The 21,491-nt window shown below is 40.3% G+C and overlaps 1 protein-coding gene across 18 annotated transcripts in view; it reads right to left on the reverse strand.

Moving 5' to 3' along the window:
* Positions 1 to 21,491, reverse strand: part of limch1b (LIM and calponin homology domains 1b) — an 81,248-nt gene that overhangs the window by 18,719 nt on the left and 41,038 nt on the right. For 11 of the 18 annotated variants that reach the window (XR_007924813.1, XR_007924812.1, XM_051859832.1 and 8 more), the window contains exons 4-9: positions 19,916 to 20,019; positions 14,937 to 14,967; positions 14,523 to 14,633; positions 12,431 to 12,629; positions 6,388 to 6,640; positions 4,774 to 5,139 (exon numbers count right to left, since the gene is read on the reverse strand). Coding sequence is in view for 16 of the 18 variants with exons in the window: in XM_051859832.1 (XP_051715792.1) it covers positions 4,774 to 5,139; positions 6,388 to 6,640; positions 12,431 to 12,629; positions 14,523 to 14,633; positions 14,937 to 14,967; positions 19,916 to 20,019 (1,064 nt within the window). In the remaining 2 variants the exon portion in view is untranslated. Of the gene's footprint in view, positions 1 to 4,773; positions 5,140 to 6,387; positions 6,641 to 12,430; positions 12,630 to 14,522; positions 14,634 to 14,936; positions 14,968 to 19,915; positions 20,020 to 20,110; positions 20,404 to 21,491 lie in introns of those variants that run through there. The other 7 variants (XM_051859833.1, XM_051859828.1, XM_051859829.1 and 4 more) reach the window with 3 other exon arrangements.

Raw genomic sequence — 21,491 nt, forward strand, 5'->3', positions numbered from 1 at the left:
TCACAGGAATAATTTAGATTTTAAAATGTATTAAAATAATAATACAAATATTTTAAACTGTAATAATATGCAGCCTTGATAATCATAAGAGACATGTTTTAAAAAACATTACAAAATCCTCCCAATCCCAGCTGTAAAGTAAGCAAGTACGAGTGAGGTTTCCTGATCCAAACACTTATCAGAATAACTTCATGGGTTTGAAGAGTCAGAAACAAAACAACAAGCAGAGAGAATTTAAAACAAGTCACTGCTTGCATTTGGTTGGTGAATTCAAACTGAATTTTTTCTTTAGGTCATAACTGATGATTTAACAAAGGCATTTATTCCTCATGTCACATTCACGATTCAAACAGGAGAGAGTTATACTGCTCGACAGGACATACAGGACCACATGATCAGGGAACTTCCTGTCTGCTCTCTCTTAAAGCTGTCATTCAGTGTCAGGAAACAGCCCCTGGACGCCAGAACACCATGTCCTTTCCAGACGAGACAAGATAAAGATCCCACTTCAAATGCAGTTCCAAAGAAAAATGATAAAAAGAGTGTCTTTCGGGGTCGTTTTTTTAAGAATACTTTTATTCAGTAAGGATGCATCAACATGTTCAAAAGTGACTGTAAAGACATTTATGTTACAAAAGATTTCATTTGTAATTCAAATAAATGATGAATTTCAATTTTATATTTTTTATTTTTTTATTATATATAAAAAATTATATTTCAGAGACTTTTTTTATACATGTTAAGAGCTACATGTGTTATATTTAGTGCTAAAACATATGTAAGAATTGTCATGTATCAATCAAAGCAAAGGGCATTGTGAGATTTACATGAGCCTGTTTTCTGTTCAAATACACATGAAACCAATGCAATGTTCAGGATAAAGCTGAAAGAGCCGTTCTGTGCTGTAATGTCAATGTGTCACGCAAAGAAAAGGGATTCATTCAAACTACAGTCTCACAGTCAGATCTATATAGTCTCAAATACACTTTATAATCAAACTATCATAAGAGTGTAATTTTAATGAGCTCATCTGTAAACACATCACTGTGATCAGATGCTGCTGTTTTCTCATAACTCTGTTATTGAGAGGAAAGCGCGCAGCACATATTTACCTTTTCATCTAACCGTCGCTCTCAGCAGTGTGGACGGCGTCGGGATGTCTGTTAACAGTATATCACTGCAAGTGTAGTTCCAACTTCTTTCTACTTCTAAATATATCGCCGAGAGCATATCGAGGCCTTGAATCACGTTTAGTCATTTGTGCGTCACGAGTGTGAGCAATAAGTTGCTGCTGCAGTTCACTTAACGGCCACCGGTGACACTAATAACACATGTTTCTGAACTCCACATCCAGCCCTTTAGGTGAATCTACAACTCTTTAGAGATGGACACTGTTTCGTGACTCTCACACAAATGCCAGGCCGGCTCACCCTCATCCTTAATGCCAGATGTCTGCACTGAAAGCCAGCCTGATGACGGAAAAACAAACACACACCGACACGACAGACAAACACGACCGCCTGTATCTGTCACTCAAACATCCAGCTGCGTTTCCAGAGAATCTTAGGTTCTGTCAACAAGCTCATCTCCTTTACCTTTATATTGTGCAATGCTGATAAAACTGGCACCAATCTGACACATTTCAGGTTGTGAAACCATGTAAACCTTACAGATCATATTACAAAAACCCCCTCAAGAATATAAACATAACCACAAGCACGCTTTTCTGTGATTCCTAAACCAGAAACTCAATTCTATAAAAATAACTTAGCCTAATATCAAATGAATTCAGGTAGAAATCTTTTAATCTAAACAGATGAATATCAGTCGCAGATTTTTGTTCATCTCAACCAAATATACAATATAACTCTATCTAAGATGTTAAAGACTATCAAGATATGCAATAGAAAAACAAACAAAACACTGCTGAGAATAACACTATATATATATATATATATATATGATATTAATTTATAATAATTAATAATAATTAATAATTAACAAGTCACATCAGAATAACCAAATACTTATTTCATTATGCAGCATGGATGTATTCGCATCATACAATATTAATCATTTTGATTTGTTTTAACCTTCATAGTATATACAGAGTATTGAGAAAAAAAGAAACTATGATACAATAATATTGTGATATAAAAGACGTATTAAGCAGTAGGGTCACCATATGGCTTCAAAACCAGTTCACTCCTGTGTGGGACGCTGAAAAGTCTCCAGTTCTTAAAAGCTGAAGTGTTTTTCCGAGCCACAAGCGTCAACAAACAAAGATGTGCAAAAATAATAACAAATGTTTTTCAGAACACTCCCTCCTTCTGCCATTAGTCCACTAAACCAAAAAGTCCCGCCCCCAAACACACGCCATTGGTTGAGTCAGAGTTGGCGCGTCGGGCTGGTCATGATGCTCGTGTGTTTCTCGTACGGTGACGTACATAACTCGCTGCTTCACCATCACAGTATGATTGTTGGAGAAAAAACAGCTGTTTCTCAAAACCGTAGTAACTTCGTTGCGCACTGGTTGATTGAACCACGCTATCGGACTATCTAATGACTAATTTTGCTCTATATAGTTTTGCATTATGTTTGATTCTATCGCAGGTTTTCTCATGCACACTTTCATTGTCTGGACAAGCTAAAAGCTGCAGAATGAAAGAGATCGTCCGGCGTGATATCTTGTGTATTTGCACACATCATACTAACAAGAAGCTCTAACCAGAAGTCATGAGCTGGAGCTCCAACTTTGTGATGCTGTTTGCAAATGTTTGTTTGAACGCTGGTTTCAGGAAACACAGAATCGTTGAACTATGTTGGTAATGACGGTCGGCTAATGATGTTTTTGGGAAACGCACTCCAAAGCAATTCTTTGAAAGCCCCAAAGAGACTCTTTCTGGATGATCAAACTACTTCTGTTTACTCTGCTTATTAAACTGTGATAGGAGAAAGTATTTTAATGACACACATCATCTAACAGATAAAGAACTTCCCATAAATGCCTAGGTTGATTAGAAGAGAGGTTTCTAGGAATATATGGGCAACATTAAGGAACAGTGTTCGCAACATCAGACATCAAGTCGAATACTTTTTTGTTTTTAAAAGCTCTTAAACCTCAGTGTTAAGCAGCTCTTGTGTTTGTTGTTTTGTGCCGGGCTCAGTTCAGCTCAGTTCATGGCTGAACACAGGAAACCTGCACATTCCCCGTCTTCCTCTGGGTGGGTCGCCTGTTCCTCGTGTGCCTTTGAGAGAGACTATTTTCATGAACACACAATGGGAAAGTACATTTAGAGCCTTTCCTCCGTGTGTGTTTGTGAGTTTGTGTGGCTGTATGCTCAGAGTCTAATGTTAAGCATTCAATGGCCTTTGTGAACACCTAATGTTGTCATTCATTGGCATTATGAAAGGTACAGTCTCTATTAATATATTCAGATTCCAAATGAATTATTGATGTATATCATCCTTTGGTGAATTATGAAGGCCAATTATTCTGTAAAGATTCTGGATAAAAGACATTCTGAAAAATGTCTGCTTTGACAAACCAATTGAATAAGTGCATAAAATAACTGCATCAGAGCTACTTTAAAATTTGTCATCTTGCTTTCTGTAGCTGAGAATGATCAACGGTCATGATGAAGAACGATGATTAAGTGATAAAAAAGTGAGATGTTTGTGGTATGAATGCTGCAGCAGATCCGTCCTTTATTCCATGTTATTCATTGCACTTATCTGTAATGTTTTGTCTTATGTGTGCTTTTCCCAAAAACACCCAAAATTCACCCAAAAATGAAAATTCTGCAATAAGGCCTCATTTTTCAGCTACCTGCTTTAAAGCCAGAAGATCTTCTGCTGAAGCGTTTTACAAAACAATCCCAAACCTAGAGACCACCCTGTCTCAGCCCTCCATGCAAATCTGAGCTCCCAGATCCAAAGGCTTTCCTTGGAGTGTCATTGAAGCTCATTCATGTTGACCTACATCAAGCCCAAACATTATAAGCAGCAGTCGCCTGGCGTGGGACCGAAACCCAAACTCGTCTGGCTCTTGTTCCACCTGACAGTCAGAGCAAACGTGCCAAAAACGGCCCTTCAGCGTCCAGGCTATCCTAGAACAGCAGTTGGACCTCCCCGGAAAGCAAGCTCCAAATATATGAGCAAAAGAACATAAATAAAGTATTTTTCCCCTCAGATCTTCGGTGCAGATCCCAAAAACAATACTAGACTCCTCTCAGGAGGACAGACTCAAGCTCTGGTGGTTACACGTAGCAAAAAGACGGCTTCTGAAGGGGACATCAAAGTAAGAGAAGCTGCGTTCGTTGTCAAGTGAACATGAGAACATGAGATCCCAGCAGACCATTACAACAGCTATTTTTATTCTTCTATCAAACAGGACTTGGCTTCAGCATGAAATAGAATTTTACTTCCATAATGTGATGGATCAAACAGTGATTTAAGATGAGACTGGATTTTATCCACTGGGAACTGACTGAGAAGTGAAAAGTGTCTCTATATAACAGGCTTATGGTGTAAGTTGTGGCAAATTACTACACTTTAATGGAAGTTTACGAAGACTGATGTTTTGTTGGGATGACACGCACCAATGAATCTTTTAAAATAAGTGATGTGTCTTAAGAAAACTGACAGACAGACAGAGAGATTCAGGGGAAAATAATATGCTACAAAGTTTTTAAGCACAACACGTGTCTGGAAGTGTAGTAGGCGGGATCAGGAGTGTTTGTATGTTGGCGTGGTGGAGGGAAGTCTGGGCACCTGGTATCATTTCCTGCCGTCTGATTATGGGACATCTGTAAGTCGCTCTGAAGGGGATCCGTGGAGTTTAGAGGAATTTGGCAGAAAGTGGCCCATCCATCTCTCTCCTTCTCCTCCATCTTCTCACGGTCTGAGAGGTTCTGCTCTTGAGGTTGGGGTCGGACAGAAGGATGGAGGGGGGATCTAATCTGAGGGTCACTGAGTTGTGGATTCATAGAAATGGGGTCTTTAGGAGAAGAGTCATTTTGAGGAGACGCTCTGGAGTACTGCAGTTCAGACTCAGTATCTATTTGCTGAGACTCTACACAGTCAACATCACTTCCTGTTAGCACAGAGGACAGTTCTAACGAAAGGGTTTCACTCCCACTAAATCACACAACAACAGTGACACACCCACAAAAACAACATACATGAGCAGGACAACGGCACACACCGTCAAACCAGAGCCATGTGATGAAAGGAAAGGGAAATGGAAAGGAAAGTGTTATATAACAGAAAGGAGGGACAAAAAAAGAAAAGAAATAAAAAACAATTATACCATGTTTGTGTTTTCAACCTGGTGACAATGGTTCAGAATTATTATTATTATTATTATATATTGAGTAAATAATGTCTTCACTCATGGCAGTCTGATCGAACCACATGAGCGTAAAAATGTGCAGCTGATGTTAAAAATCACCACACTTTTTAAATCGGATCATTGTGGGATACAGTACTCGAACATTTCGACAAATGCAGAAGGTCATTTGGGGATTTTACACATGCTGGATGAACTGCATACTACAGAAATACCAGCATCTTAGTATGCAATTCCAAACATAATATTCCAAACGGTAAATAAGGAAATCAATATAAACAGCACTGAAAACATGATACATTAGCATGATGTTTCTTCAGGTAGCGTGAATAAGCATTTAGGTATTTTTTGGACAAAGTCCCTGTCTGTGTTCGTTCTGTCAGCCTGAAGCTCTCAGTCAATTAATGCGAACATCTGGATCAAATCAACCACCCTCTCAAACCTCTGCACGACAAAATCAATGCAAAAAATAAAAAGACACAAAACAATTCTTCCCTTAAGCTGCCATAATTTTGCCACTGATTTACAAATGAAGTTTTTATCCTGTCTTATGAGGATTCGGGAGGATTTCAGCTGGTTTTTAAAAGGATCTTTGTGGAGTTTGGCAAACAGTGGTAGAGTCTGGAGAGAAGACAGTTACCAGAAATATCTTGGCAGCTGAAATGGGGAAAATGAGGGTTGCTTAATTTATTTATTTGTTGTTTATTTTATTATCTATAAAAACCCAGAAGGTTGGGATTTTGGTGCTGGGAGTTTTTACACAACATCACTAATTTCTATGGTAAGAAGGAATTATTGTTCTCAGAACTGGTATTTGAATCTAACCAAATGCCTGACCTTTGACCTACTGAAAAAAGAAGGAGTCGCGTCTTGAGTGTAGCAGTTACTCCCCTTTACTCTTTACAGATGTCAGCTGGAAACTTCTCAAAAATTCTTGGAGCTCAGAGAGAAAGTTTATTTCAGTAGCGAATCATTGTATCCGCTGCACTAAACAGCTCGATCTCTGTCTCAACACACCAGAGTCAGATGACATTTACCTGAAAGGCCTCTCTCCTCCAACAGGTGAGGTCGTGTCACTCCAGCTTTTGCAGTTGTCGTCTCGGTCTGACCGCGGGCGTCGCACCGGTGCGGGCATGTATGAGCTCTGGTTAGCCTTGTTGGGCAGGTACTGGTTGAAAGGAACGGCGGTCCGCGGCTCGCTGTAGGAAGTTCGCCGCACCAGCATGTCGTCCTTGCGCACGTCCGGCATCTTCCTCTGGGGGGTGTCGCACTCCGAGTCGCTGCCGCGGCCTGCAGAGGGACAATCAGTGTGAATTAATGAAGTGTGGCAGTGTCATCTGCTGTTATAACTGTATTGGGGTCAGGTGCTTAACTGAAATGTTGTAGGTTCAAACCCCACTCCATCTTCGAGGAGAAAAACTCCTTTAGATTTACTGGTGATGCACCGAAATTCCACCAAATGAAAATATTCCATTGAAATGGCAAAATAAATGATTTTTTTGTTTTGGCTGAAATGGTTTTGGAGGGCCGAAATCACTGACTGAAACACTGACATTTAATTAGCGCATCTTAACCATGTCAAAGACTACATTTATGGCACTTTTCCACTGCGAGGTACAACTCGGCTTGGCACGGCACGGCTCTCTTTACTTTTCCACTGCAGTTTAGTTCAGAGTGGGTGGGATCCAAAAGTGGGTGGGATTATAGACTTATCGTTATAGTTGCGCCGCCTCAACTGCCGTTTGGTTTGGTCTCTCGTGTCGCAAATCCAATGACATTGTTAGTGACGATCCTCTCTGACCAATCAGTGATCTGCAGTGTTTACACGTCACAGTACGGCTTGCTCTGATCCTCAACCGAGGTGGTACTATTTAAGCGATCCGTACCGAGCCGTACTACGCAGTGGAAAAGCACTTATCTCAGTGAGCAATTTTAATGGGATTTTGGCAATACAAGTGTTTAGGCTTTGCAACAAATTTAGGCTTACAACAAGGGTTAGGGTTCTTATTCACCTATCATTTTCCTCTGATTTTAGGGATAAATTATGGGTAGAGTTAGGTTTAGTGGTAGGGATATTACTATGTTTTTGGGCAGGAAAGTTGTTCCAAGATCAACAACAGATGTTGATCCAGGAGCATGTCTTGGCAAAACCGCGGCGATTGGCCAGAAACACACCTACGTCAAACCTTCATTAACTGACAGATGCTTTTATATCTGCATGGAAAGAACACAAAACTGACGGGAGCCGCTCCGGTGACTGGATCTAACACCTTCAGGTGACACACAGCTCACATCTCCATCACTGTGAGTTACACATGAAAACCCGCAACACACAGTAGACGTGTGTTTGTCTCTCACACTGTATGAGTGACAGACAGCTAGTTGTCCAGTCCGATTCTGTTCACACAGCGCAGGTTTTCCAAGAATGCCGTTGTGAGTCCTGAAAATGTACAGGTGTGAGTTCGGTTATAGAATGCGGTTGTCACTCCAGTAAATAACTGAACCGTGTGTGAACGTAACTGTAATAAAGACCATATTCTGCTGCGGTGTGATCATGGCAAATGTCTACTTCATGCACACATCATTGATAAACTACAACATGTTAAGCAGTGTTGCACTTCGTTGTGAACAAAAATGTTGCTGAAGCAAAACTCGGCAGGACTGTGGCTCTCCAGGACTGACATTCGCCACCCCTGCCTTACTACATCCTGAACAGCATAAAGAACCCTCATGGATGCATGTGGGGAGCGAAGGCTCGTACATTTGGTCAATGATAGAAAGGTGTCAGAACACACGGTGCATCGCTGTTTGCTGCGTATGGGGCCCACTGTCGATAGTACCTACACCACATAACTCCATCATGACAGCGGTGTTCCCTGGTGGAAGTGTCTCTTTCCGCAGGATAATGCACACATAGTTCAGAAATGAGGAGCATGGCGAAGAGTTCAAGGAGTTGCCCTAGCCTCCAAATTCCCCATATCTCAATCCAAATGACCCATGGAGGCTCTACCTCACAAGGTCTTAAAGGATCTGCTGCTAATGTCTTGGTGCCAGAAACTACAGGATACGCCCAGAGGTCTTGTAAAGTCCATGCCTCAATGGGTCAGAGCTGTTTTGGCTGGACCTACATGATATTAGGCTGGTGGATTTAATGTTGTGACTGATCAGTGTATATTGCTGGAGATTTCAGTGGTTAAATAAAATAGAAAAGTGGAGACTGAACTTACAGTAGATGCAGACGCTCTGACGGGCAAATCAGAGAACATTTTTACAGAAGGAAAAGAGAAATGCAAATAGTTTGGTTTTGGTTCCTATGAGGCTTTTAAAATGAAGATGAATAAAAGTGAATTATCTGGATGGACTTGATGACAGTCCAGTGTCTGCCACTCAAAACATTATCTCAAGCGCTCTGGAGTATGAACAAACAGCCATTTAAAACCACTTTAGCCCGTGGCTGTGTTTGAGAGGAATATTTTGAGGACCTGATATTTGAGTAGATTATAGTCTCAAAGTCCTCTAGTTTTCATGGAACTGATTTGCTAGGCTGTTTTCAGGAGCACCTGGATCAACATCGACCTTCCACTGTAACTCTCCTCCTCACCTTCCATCTGCGGCCAGCTGCTCTGCACATGTCACCGTCTGTCTGACAGCTTCTGCGGCTCAGGGTTAAACACACACCAGTCACGATGATGATTGATGCTGCATGTCACATCACACAACTCTTGACATCAGCAATAAACACATAATGTACGGCAGCAGTCTGACACCTGATGGTACGCAGCGAAAGTAAATGTTTCACAGGCATGAGGTTTTCCCAACAGTTTTGTCTCAGATGTTTCTCCTAAAATAATAATATAAAGTGTAGAGCAGTACAGAGCAGCTTTAAAACCAATGCTGATAGAATAGCTCACTTAACTTGGTCTTGATAGAATTTGATGAGAAATATTTGATTATGAGACAGCAGAGCTTAAGTACCAAAGACTTTCAGCATCAGTCTACACTACTCAATGGTCATCTAATTACTGTTTGGGCAAATGAAGTCTGACGGTGGAGCAGGAGAGCAGAGGGTCAGGCGGTCCATCCATGTTTGGGGTAAACATTATATTTCAAAAGTCCCTTTATGAAAGCTTCTACTGGACTAATAACATTTCTGATTTTTGATTTAGTGTAACTTCATGCACTAAAATAACTAAAACTGAAATAAAAATGAATAAAAACTGGACAATACATAAAAAAACAACTAAAATTAAAATAATAAAATTAAAAATGTTAATAAAAACTTCAAAATATTAATAAAAAATGTACCCGTGTCTCACTGATACTGTGTGTGAACTCCAGCGCGATCAAACTCTGGTTCAGACCAAGTGTGAAAACAGCCACACTTTCCACAGCTCACACTTCAAACACAGTTCGACTGAAAAACTGTCCAACAAATTGAGTATTTTGCCTTATTCATATGCTATGTACATTCTGTTAATGAAACTTGTAAAGCTTTTATAGAAGTCTTATTAAAAAATTAACAGCTCTTGGTATATTCTGCTGAAATCAACTTATGAGAAGAGTGACATTATAAAATACCTTTATATATGGGCAAGTTATAATTACGTCTCCATGTGTACTTCAAACCCTCACAAATATCTTCCAGAACCATTTATAGATCTTGTTTGTTAAATACTTATTTAAGTCAACATATGCAAAAATGCTCTTCACACATATGCTTTGAGACACGTCTAAAGAAGAACTGCAGACGCTCAGTAATGTAACCTCTTGTGCTTTATAAGAACTACACAAGCTCAGTATTACAGCATAAGGCGCATGTATTTAATGTCACGCTAACAAAGAAAACAATGTATGCAGATCAAATGCGTGACATTTAACAGCGCCACAGGGAAAAATTGTAGCGAATGCATACTTAGAGACTCATCTGAGCTCTTCCACATATGTTAAAACAATTTTTGATGTTTAAGTACTTTCTCTCATCCCAGTTTTATGTGCAGAGACTCTGAGTAAGCTCAAACTCACACCACTGGCGTAACTATCGGCGGGATCTGTTTTACTGAGCAGTGGAAGATGAGGGACATGTGGTTCAGTCTGAAACACAATTGAATCATGACATGTGCATTATATCATGTATTAGATCATGAGATAGTTGGCGATACTACGCCCTGAAATTGTTTTTTTTGCTTGCACAGAAATGACAAACTTGGTCTTTAAGATATCAAGCGTATGGCGTCAGTTCTGGCCGACGGTCACGTCAGTCAAGATTGCATCAGCTGATCCACGTCTACCTATAGGAATACGACACCTATCCCAGCATCCCTTTATAAGGGGTCCATTCAGTATTCAGCAGATTTACAGCTGCTCAGGAGCTGGTTACCCTCCTCCATCCCCAGCTCCACCTGTCGTCCAGTCAGGACCGATATTCCGATATTCGTCTTCGAATCAGACTGTCATTCCTCTTCAATTATGTAGTTACATTGAGAACATTAATGATATCTGTGATATATCTGTTGGTTCTGTTCTGTTTACCCTGAGGGGGTTATCGCTGCGCTCCCTGCTCTTATCTGTCTGTACCTGTCAATCATCTTTACGGTAGTGGTTCTGGCAGAATTATTTACTGAACTGACCTGTGACTTTGGTCTCTTCTGTCTTGGCACCTCGACCAGTCAGTCTGCTTTCAAACCCAAGTCTGACTCTCACTCCCAATTTCTCTGGAAAAGTACAATCTAAATCTAATACAGAATTTGCTTTTCTAGGAGCTCTAGGGACAGAGATGGATCTGTGGAAAACTGTGTCTTGGTCACTAGATGAAATAAAGGGTTTGACTGGAGAAATGCATTTGTGTTTTCATGTGTTTATTCTCAGGCTCGGCCAAGTTTGATTTAAGTGTTTAAAACTTCCACTTTTACTAAACCCACGGGTGCAGTAGACTCGATTATATGAGGATGTTTAAAACATTAATGTTGGGAGGGTGTGTGTGTGTGTGTGTGTGTGAGTGTGTGTGTGTGTGTGTGTGTGTGTGTGTGTGTGTGTGTGTGAGTGTGTGTGTGTGTGAGTGTGTGTGTGTGATTTGCATGTATGAAGGACAAACTCCACCCGGAGCTGTGCTGAACGTCTGTCCTTATATGCAAATAACACAATGCAGCCACTTTAGTTGTGCAACAGCAGTTAAGATAACAAAATAAACAGGCTTTTAAAATGGAGAAAACGCTTTCTATATCTTTTGTTGTTTATGTCAAAGACTGTACATCTAATTCATCTCAGCTGTACAGTATTGTGTCAGTCAGTAGAAGGACATGAACCATGAGCAGAATTTCATAAGGTCACAGAAAATGGGAGCCAGACTACGTTAAATGTGGGTTAATTTGCAGAATGGATAAACATGGTTTGTGTCGAGTGAGAAAATGAAACTTTTGAAATTTATTTTGGTGCAGTGTTGGGTCTTGAACCTCGATCCCTTTTTTCATTTTATTAGGAAAGGCCCTAATAAGTCTGTAACCATGACGACGACACCCTGATCAACAGAAACACTGAAACCACAGGGATCAAACCCGCATGATGTCACATCTGTGTGATGTGCTGTATCAGCCTCAGTCAATCACACATGTGAATAAGACATTACATTTGTTTTGAGTAGAGTTTACTCACATAAAGAGACATTTGACCAGTTTTCAGTAACTGAAAACATCATTCAGACTTGGGCGGAGCACTGCCAGAAGCCACACCCCCTGCACCTGATATGACATCAGTTGCACACGCATGAAAGCTCAGTCAATCACCTGACCATAAATGCCATGTGACCACAAATAATTGGCTGATGACAAACCCATGTGACATTTTTAAGAGTCCTTCCAAAAATACGGCATGTAAATCTACTTTTTAATGTCCATCACCGGAGGAGGATGTTTGTGGTCAGATAGTGTAGTAAGGCTGGACCATGATAACCAGCAAAAACATGGACCTCTTTAATATGCCATCTTCCAAAATGGATAAAGTTATGAGTGAGTGATAAACAAAATGTCTATTAGCTGTCAACTTTTTATTGTTTCAAATCATAGATGATGTTAGCGCGAGTCTTACCATCGCTGTAGCCGCGGGCGAGCAGGCCGTCGGGCGAGGGGGTTTGATGGGAACGTGAGCCGATGGAGTCCAGGCTGTCGAAGGAGTCGTCTCGCGTGTGTCTCGGCGGGGAGAGAGAGTCGCTGCGCTCGGACTCACAGCAGTCGATATAACCGCTGTCCCTGATGCTGCGCTGCGGGCTGTCCCACTCCTCTGCTTCCTGACACACACACACACACACACACACACACACACACAACAGCACTGGTTCAGAGACTACGAGTGTGTTTCGATTGAGAACATTTTTAAACAAATAAATGGTTTAAACAACCATTCTCATTTATTTCCACACACTAACTCACCAGTTGACAAAACTGATAAAACTGCTTTGTGAACTGTGGAGACTCTCGGATATATATTAGTTTTGCAGAGACACATTTATGTGGACAAGTGTAACAAACCAGACCAGTAAAAACACATGAAGTGAGCAGGGCTCATCCGAAATCACATACTAGAAGAAGATTATCTGAATTCACAGTACTCATAAAAGAGTGACCTACTACTTCCGGTGAGATTCTGAAGTGTGCATATGATGGACACTTTACTATCCCATGAGGCCACGGGAGAGGATTTATGAACGACAGTGAAGCGACGCAGCTAACGCTGGTAGGTCACATGATCATGACAACATGGCGGATGTAGTACGTCCAGATTACATTCATATATACAGTAGAAAATACTTTTTAAGCTGTCACGAATTAATTACTTTTTCAAAATAAGTACCTCCTCAAGTGAGTTTGTGATTTCGGATGCAGCCCTAGTTTCTCCAGGATGTGCCCTCAGGATGGATGAGGTGTGACGGGTGAACTGGAAGAGGAAGTGAGGTTTATATAAGCGTCCTGCTGTGATTGGCAGTTCTCTGATTAAAGCTCACGTCAGCTCTTTCGGTCGGCTGTGCTGTGTCACCCAAACACAAACCAGCCTTTCATCAGCCCTGCAGCGCTGCGACTGAACCCAGATCAGTCCTGGATCTGACCAGATGGGGAAACACTTTTCACGCAAAGGACACATGATGGAAAAACACATCGCAGTCCAGTGACATCATTGGCTGTCACATTAGCTGCTGTCACATTAGTCTTTGTTCTACACCATTCTAGAAAAAAAAGAGAGATCTGCATCTCGAAGTCCATGTCAGGTAGATTTTTCATTTTTTTAAAGTTTGTCTGCTGCACAAAACAACAGATTGACGTCCGTGTGAGATCATTGTGTCCCCTGGAGATCTGAGATAGCCTCTTCCAACAATGACCTCAAGAATGATGGACAGAGGTGGAGTGTTTTTCTCAAGACACTCAGAATCCGGCCCAAATCAGCCTCAACTTGCTTTATACCCCAATGTTTAGCCTTTCTGAAGAAAATGTGAGTGCCCATGGAAAATGACTAGTCATTCTGATCCGGCCATCACAAAAATTCATGCAAAATCAACCAATCTGAGCACTGCTTGAAGCAGCTCGCATTTTTGTCATATTTCCGCAAATTTTCTGCAAAAAATGTTAACCAAACATAATAGGCAGTTCCAAATTGCTATGTATAAAGACCCAGTTTATATTGTGAAAAATAAATATTGTAAATATGTGTACAAAATTATTTGAAAAATTTTTCAATATTAAAATCACCGGACCTGTTTGAAAACCCTGTATTAAACTGATAAACATAGTGCTCATACTGATTTCTCTTCATTTTATATGTACATTTACTTAAGCTGTCAAATGCATTTCAGATGTACAGTATGTAATTAGTGACAGTGTGTAAGTACTTGTGTCAAACACACTTCTGTATGAACTGTTTTCAGTAATAATTACACTTATTTACAGGTAACTGTACTCTTACTGTTGCTCATCCCACTACAAAACAACACAAAATGCCACAAATATCATTTCTGGGATGCAAAACTCAGAAAAAGTCCCATGAAATCCTGGTGGGACTAAGTAATCCAAGTCAAAAGAGTCCCACCCTCAAACTCATGAGGATTCATGACAAACTAACAAATCTGCTGACATTGATCAGGTTCGAGCAGCAGTCTTATGAAATCATGCGTGTTTGGATGTGTTTGTACCTTTCTCATCTGTGACAGCAGTCCCTCAAACTCCTGCAGGTCCAGCGTGGGCCCGTTGTAAGAAGCGCTGCTATTGGCTGCTCGACCCAGCCAGTAGATAGTGATCAGAACCTGAAGGAACACAGTCAGACATCCCTCAGTGTGTCTTATGATCCTCACACTGTTCCTCATGAGCCAAACTAAACAATATCAGTAATGAAGGACTGCGTTATTGATTTCATTAAACCAGTGTAAAGCTCACAATAAATAAAGAGCCACATCTGACTAGCAAATTAATAGAAACTGCCAGAATGTTCTTTGATGAATAGAAGAACAGCATTTATTTGAAACAGAATCTTTTGTAACATTATAAATGTCTAAATGAATAAAAGTAGTAATTTCTTTCAAACAGATCTCACTGTAGATTTTACTCACATGTTTTAACTTCTTGTTGTTGTCTGGACTCCTGAGAGACAGAGAATGAGAAACGATCAATCAATCAATCAATCAATCAAACCAAATAAAACAGGTGAAGACAGAAACACACGATCTCTCTTTCACACATACAACATCCGCAACTTCCACAGCGTCCAGGAACGTGTGGAGTGTTTCGACTGGCGTGGAAAACGCTGGCTTGGTGAAACACGGTACAAATATAAACACTGAACCTGACTGACCCAACACACTGCTGGCATTTCTATTCTCTAATATAACGGCTACAAAGATTGAGAAAACACAAGGAGAGAGAGAGAGAGATGTGTAGATAAAGCAGCAGAGGTTTCTGCTCTCCTTCATGTCACGTCTGTTTTTTTAAGCGTTCCTCCTGTAATTCCGACAGTATTAGATCATTCTTCTGATAGCACCTTCTGTCCATCTCTCTGCCTTCATCTGTCATAAAGACTTTATTGTTTCCATCAACAAGCAGAGTATCTGCATACTTCAGTTCTGCGCTCATATTCATCTGTGATCCAGTGGAAAGAGTGATGATTAAGAGAGAGAGAGAGAGAGAGAGAGAGAGAGAGAGAGAGAGAGAGATGCAGTACAGGTGTGTGACAGACAGACAGACAGACAGATGTAGATTTGCTGAAGAAATAAGGCACTTGAGGTTATACTATATTTTGAATAGAGTTGAGGCTAAACAGTATCATAGTGTCTTGCTTTTATTTTAATATTATGGAAATTATTATTACATAATTGTTAATCATTAATGACATACATTTTCATTACACTTTTTTTAAGCAAACTGAAAAAAGAAAAAAATGAAAATTCTGTCATCATTTCCTCACCCTCAAGTTGTTCCAAACCCTTATGAATTTCTTTCTTCTGATGTACACACAGATATTGTGACAGATATATGATGGACACCAGTGACTTACACAGTATGGAACAAAAAATACTATGGAAGTCAATGGTGCAGCACAACTGTTTGGTTACAAACATCATTCAGAACTTCTTTTGTGTTCAGCAGAACATAGAAGCTCATACAGGTGTGGAACAACTTGAGGGTGAGTAAATAATGGACTGATTTTTCATTTTTGGTTGAACTATAACTTTAAAGTTTTTCAAGTTTTTTTCACCTTTGTAAAAGTTACACCAGCTATGGCCTGATGTCCATAAAAGTTTCCATGCTTCTTCAGAATCATGTGACGCATATGCAGTTTTGTGAAGTTCTAGACCTGGAGAGTCCTGAGGATTGTGCCGCAGTGGTTTCATCGAGGTTGAGGCAAAAACCTAGGACTGGTTTGCCAAAGTTGGTTTTTGAAATAATCTCCAATATTTAACAAACGATTTGATTGATAGCTGCGTTTCTAGAGGCAAAGTTGCTCAGAATGAGGAGTTCTACCATGTGGTATGAATGTCATGGGCGTGTGCGAAAAATCCCGTGATATACAATCCTTTACGCACGTGAAAAACACGAAGGCGTCCCCTGGTGGCCAATTTCTTTCGAATTTCTTACAGGCCTCTAGGGCCATGAGTCAAACAGGCCCAGTGAGTTTTGTTCCAATCGGCCTCTGTTAACCTTGTCTGATAGCTGCTCAAACTTCATTGGCCGATGGCGGACATGTTTTTTCAGACACATTAATATCCTCATAGATAATCATGGCACCTCGGACGAAGACACTGCATGCCAATTTTCAAGTCAATCAGAATTAGAGTTGCATAGTTATAGCCATTTTTAAAGTTTTTTTTCTGTTATAGCGCCACCAAGTGGTCAGTCGCCGCGTCATTTTCCACGTGACCACAGAATGAGCTCTTACATAGGTGTGCCAAGTTTGGTGAAAATATCTCATTCCGTTCACGAATTATAGCAATTTTAGTAAAAATGGCTCCGCCTACTACGAAAGTTTTGGCGGCCCTTAGGGACCGTGAATCGAAATTTAAACTTTTTTTGATAATTATTGACAATCAGACTCCGGAGAATCTCGCTGCACTGGTTTGTTTCCGATCGGGCCAAAAACCTAGGACTAGTTCGCAAAACTACGTTTTTCAAAAAAATCCAAAATCGATCAAATCCAAGACATGCCATCTTGAGCCAAAGATATAAGATATAAGACACTGGAGCCTACACCTTCAGGAGTTATGAGTCATTTCCATCTTTTGACCGCTGTAGCGCCCCCGTCAGGCCGATCGGGGCGAGTCTTGGTGATGTTGTAGACGGTGTGAGTATACCAGCCCTCAGAGTTCAAGTCTCTACGACTTACAGTTTGGTCTGCCTGATCGCTTTTAGGGGAGAATGATGATCCTTGGAAAATTTAACAATTACAACAGAGTTTCAGAGCTGCGCTTTTGTAATTAATTAAACACTGACTTTATAGGCTTCTATGTAATATCAGCCTAAAGCGATTCGCACAGACAGCAACTGGACATCAGTCAACTTCATGAAAGATTTAAACTTGCTTGACAAAAAGAAAAAGAAAAAAAGATCATTTTTTATTTTAACATTTTAGAAACAAATAGGTGAAATGGTCATTCACATATTGTGCATCACTATGTTTAAACAGTCTGTAAAGTATTGTGGCAACAGTGTGATAATGCAAGAAATAAAAACTGTGTTTTTCTGTCTGGAGCTTCAGACTAAAACAACAATCTGACGACACATTTAGACACTTGTGTAATTCAGAAGCACTGTGACCCAAACACACACACTCATACACACACACACACACACACTGAACACCCACATACACACACAACAGCACTGAACACACACACACACACACACACACACACACACACGCATGCACACACACACACACTGAACCACACACACTGAACACACACACACACACACACACACACACACACACTAACAGAGAGAGAAGGAATGTAATTCAATCTCTCTTGTTCATTCAGTTTGACAAAACCAGTCCTGTAAGCAAGACGATCTCTGTGATTTACAGTAGTTTCAGTCCCAGAAACGCCTCCTCATGCCTGACGGCTGATCCTCACTGAGCAGAAACTACACACTCCTGAACTGAGCGGGACATCTGAGACGAGACGGTGCGCTGGACAAACACGCCTCTGTTTAATATCTGCACGCTGTGGCCATGAGAAAAACTACTAAACAAAAGCAGAACAAGTTTGTAAGCCAGTTAAAGAAGTCACGGAGAGACTACATGTTTATCTAGTTGGACAAACACAGACTTCTGCTGTTATATATAAATGTAATTATATAATGTTCCACTGATATGGATTTCCTGATGGCCGATGATGATAAAACTGAAATAAAACTGATATACATGATATCACAATATATGATTTAAAGATGGAAGTCTGTTCTGTTTACTTTGTTTGTTTAACAGTTCTGTCTAATAATTTATTAAACAACACTGTTAAACAAACAAACACTGATGTTCTCCACACCGTCAAAATAAAAGTCCCACTACCAACACTTGCTGGCCAAACAGAAAAACGTATCAAACGATATTGATATTAAAAAATCCAAAATCGCAGCTCGTCACATCCACCAGCTGCAGTGCCCATGATCTCCACCAGAGGGCACTCCTGTCTCCTTCACTTTCCCATCATGAACTACACTTCCCATAATCCATTGCCTGGACTCATGATGGTCTGATCACTTCCACCTGTGTGTGATTCACTCGTTTGTGTTTGTCTTTTTCTCTCGTTGCGAAGTCTTGTGTGTGTCACACTGCTCTCTGTGCTTTTCTTGGATCACTCTGTGTTTTCTGCTCTGTTTATTGTACGGTTTGCTCTGGTTCTGACTCTCACCCTGCTTTGGATTTACGAAACTGGATTTCCCTTTAATAATCAGCTGCATTTGGATCCTCAACACGTGTGTTTCAGAGCAGGTCGTGACAGGCTGATATATCGGCCATTTCAATATATATTGTTCGACTATTATAATTATATTTACCTACACTGTAAAAATCTTCATTCAGTTGTTTACATCTATTTAACTTGTAACAATCATTTCTATAATTATATTTTTAGAGTTATACTTTCTTCATTAATAATTACACACAGAGTCATCGCTGAAGGTTTTAACTTTGGCATCATGTTGATTTTGATCAGCTAGTTCTTTCTATTATTTAGTTTAGAGTTTTTACCCTTAAAGTCTGTAAAGCATCATGTTAAACTCAGAAACACTCACACAGACAGCTGAAGAGAGCAGAACCTTCTGAAAGAATGAAACCAGAGGCTGAACTTTTAACAAGACGAGGGATCAGGGATCATTCGCCCAAAAATGAAGACATGTTGAAGAACTGTTTTTACAAAACTGTTTGGACCAAAAACAACACTGAACGTTTGTGTTTCACAGGAGAAAGAGTGAGTAAATGATGACTGATGTTCATATTTATGTGATATATCCCTTTAAGGGTCAGAGAAAGGGTGGACAATGGCTGGCTGTAAAAAAAACAATAATGCCTCCCACCAAAAAAAATGAGTCAATAATGAACAGTTCATGATTTTACCGCATTAATTCTGTGTCATTAGCATTCATCTGCTCATGGAAGAATGTCATGAGAAATATTTCAGTTCAAACTGAGGTTTTGTTCTCTATTTAATCTCATTTCTGTCTGTATGAGAATTATACAATAAACAAATGAGATTTTAAAATATATTTATTATTATTTTTCCAATAAACATCTATAAAAATATATAAGCTACAATACTCACAGAAGACACCAGATATGATCAGAGTAAGTCTATACAGTAAAATGACCAGATTTTGTGAGAAAATCTTAATAATACATCAATCAATTTTAATGAGTTTGTTTTGACTAGAAACCAAAATATTTGGGATTTTTTTTTCAGAGCTCCACTGTTCAAATAACATATTGCGACATAAATTATAGCAACGTCTTAGCAAAATCCAGTGTTTCTAAGTAAACAAGCACACACACACACACACACACACACACACTCAGAGTGTAACGAGTGGTTGATCTTACTTGTTGGTGCGTGTGGAGGAGTCCTGCAGATCTCCAGGATCAAACAGCTGCGATCCCTTCAAACCCAACTCCTCACAACCCTTCAGGAAGAGCGCCACATTATCCTAAACACACACACACACACACACACGTGAGCGGATCCCACATGAACGCAGCGCCAGGACTAACTGCACACACACACACACACACACACACCGTTAAAGAGCAAGAGGGGAGGCGAAGCGACGCCAGTGGTTTTGGGCACCTCTGCCTGTCTCTCTCTCTCTCGTCTCTCTGCAGTTTCTCCTGTTGAGCGCGCTCCTCCTCAGGTGCAGGAATGTCTCTCTCTCTCTTTCAGGTGACTCGGGTCTTTTGTTGAAGAATGCAACCTGAGCTCTGTTATCCGCTCTCCTCCGGTTCCCAGCTCACCCTCCCTTCAGTTTCTCTCTCCCTCTCCAGCGGACCTGGAAGGGTGGCACAGTTTCCTGTCCCTAGCAATTGTTGTCACTCTCTTGTTTTGGAGGGACACAACGTTTTATCTCACGCCCATGTGAGAGAGAGAGAGAGAGAGAGAGCGAGAGAGAGCGAGAGCCCTGCCCCTAGAACTGAACCAGGCCCCTTCTACACAATAATAACACACACATATAGACACACATGAAAGCAACATTTCGATGTTGTCACAGCAGCAGAAGTTTGCAGAACTGCTCCTCAGTCTGGTTTTGTCAGCTGAACCCTAAGACTGAATTATTTACTGAGATTTTAAGTCTTGCAATATTCAGTGGGTCCAAAAGTCTGAAACCACCTTGAAAATATGGGATTTTCATTTAAACCTGGAAACAAAGAAACATTTGAGATTCTGGATTATTTCTAGGTCACTGATTAAATAAGCAAATTTGTGGCATTGATCATGTGACTGTTTGCACAGATGGATCATTCTCAAATCATGCTGAAGAACATCATCATCAGGTTTTCTTCAACATTTTGCCATTAAAACAAAAAATGGACATACAAATACTTAGTTATAGCCTATATTATTTTTATTAAATGTTGGTCCCACTTTATATCAGGTGTCTTTAACTGTACTTACATGATTTGCTACAGTGTGCTTGTTGTGTTGCTGTACTGTAAAACACCTGTGCTGTTATTGAGGAGATACAGGTACAGTTAGGACAGGTTTACTGGTGTAAGTAGGATTAAGGGTGGGTTAAGGGTGTAATTACAGATGCACTTACAGAAATTAATCAAGCTGTGATTACATGCAAGTGTTATTAAATGTAAGAACAATGTAAAAACTAGGGCTTGGACAATATATCGATGCATCATGATTCGTGGATCGATTCTGAGATTTTCCGAATGCGTCGAATCGATTCTGAGCTTAGTTTTTAACAGCAGATGGCGCTCTAGGCTAGTTTTTAACCACACGCTCAAATGCTCATGAAGAAGAGCGCTCGTGCATTCAGCTGAGTCTGAGAATGTACTTACACCTCAGAATGACACGAGATTAATGTAAACGGCCCACTGCAAACACCCTTGTGATTTGCTTCAATCTTTTCAAACTTTATGAATGATTATTTTAGGTTTTAGTGCTGTGTGTGTG

The sequence above is a fragment of the Ctenopharyngodon idella genome, chromosome 14 (genome assembly GCF_019924925.1).
Source record: "Ctenopharyngodon idella isolate HZGC_01 chromosome 14, HZGC01, whole genome shotgun sequence".
Taxonomy (NCBI): Eukaryota; Metazoa; Chordata; class Actinopteri; order Cypriniformes; family Xenocyprididae; genus Ctenopharyngodon; species Ctenopharyngodon idella.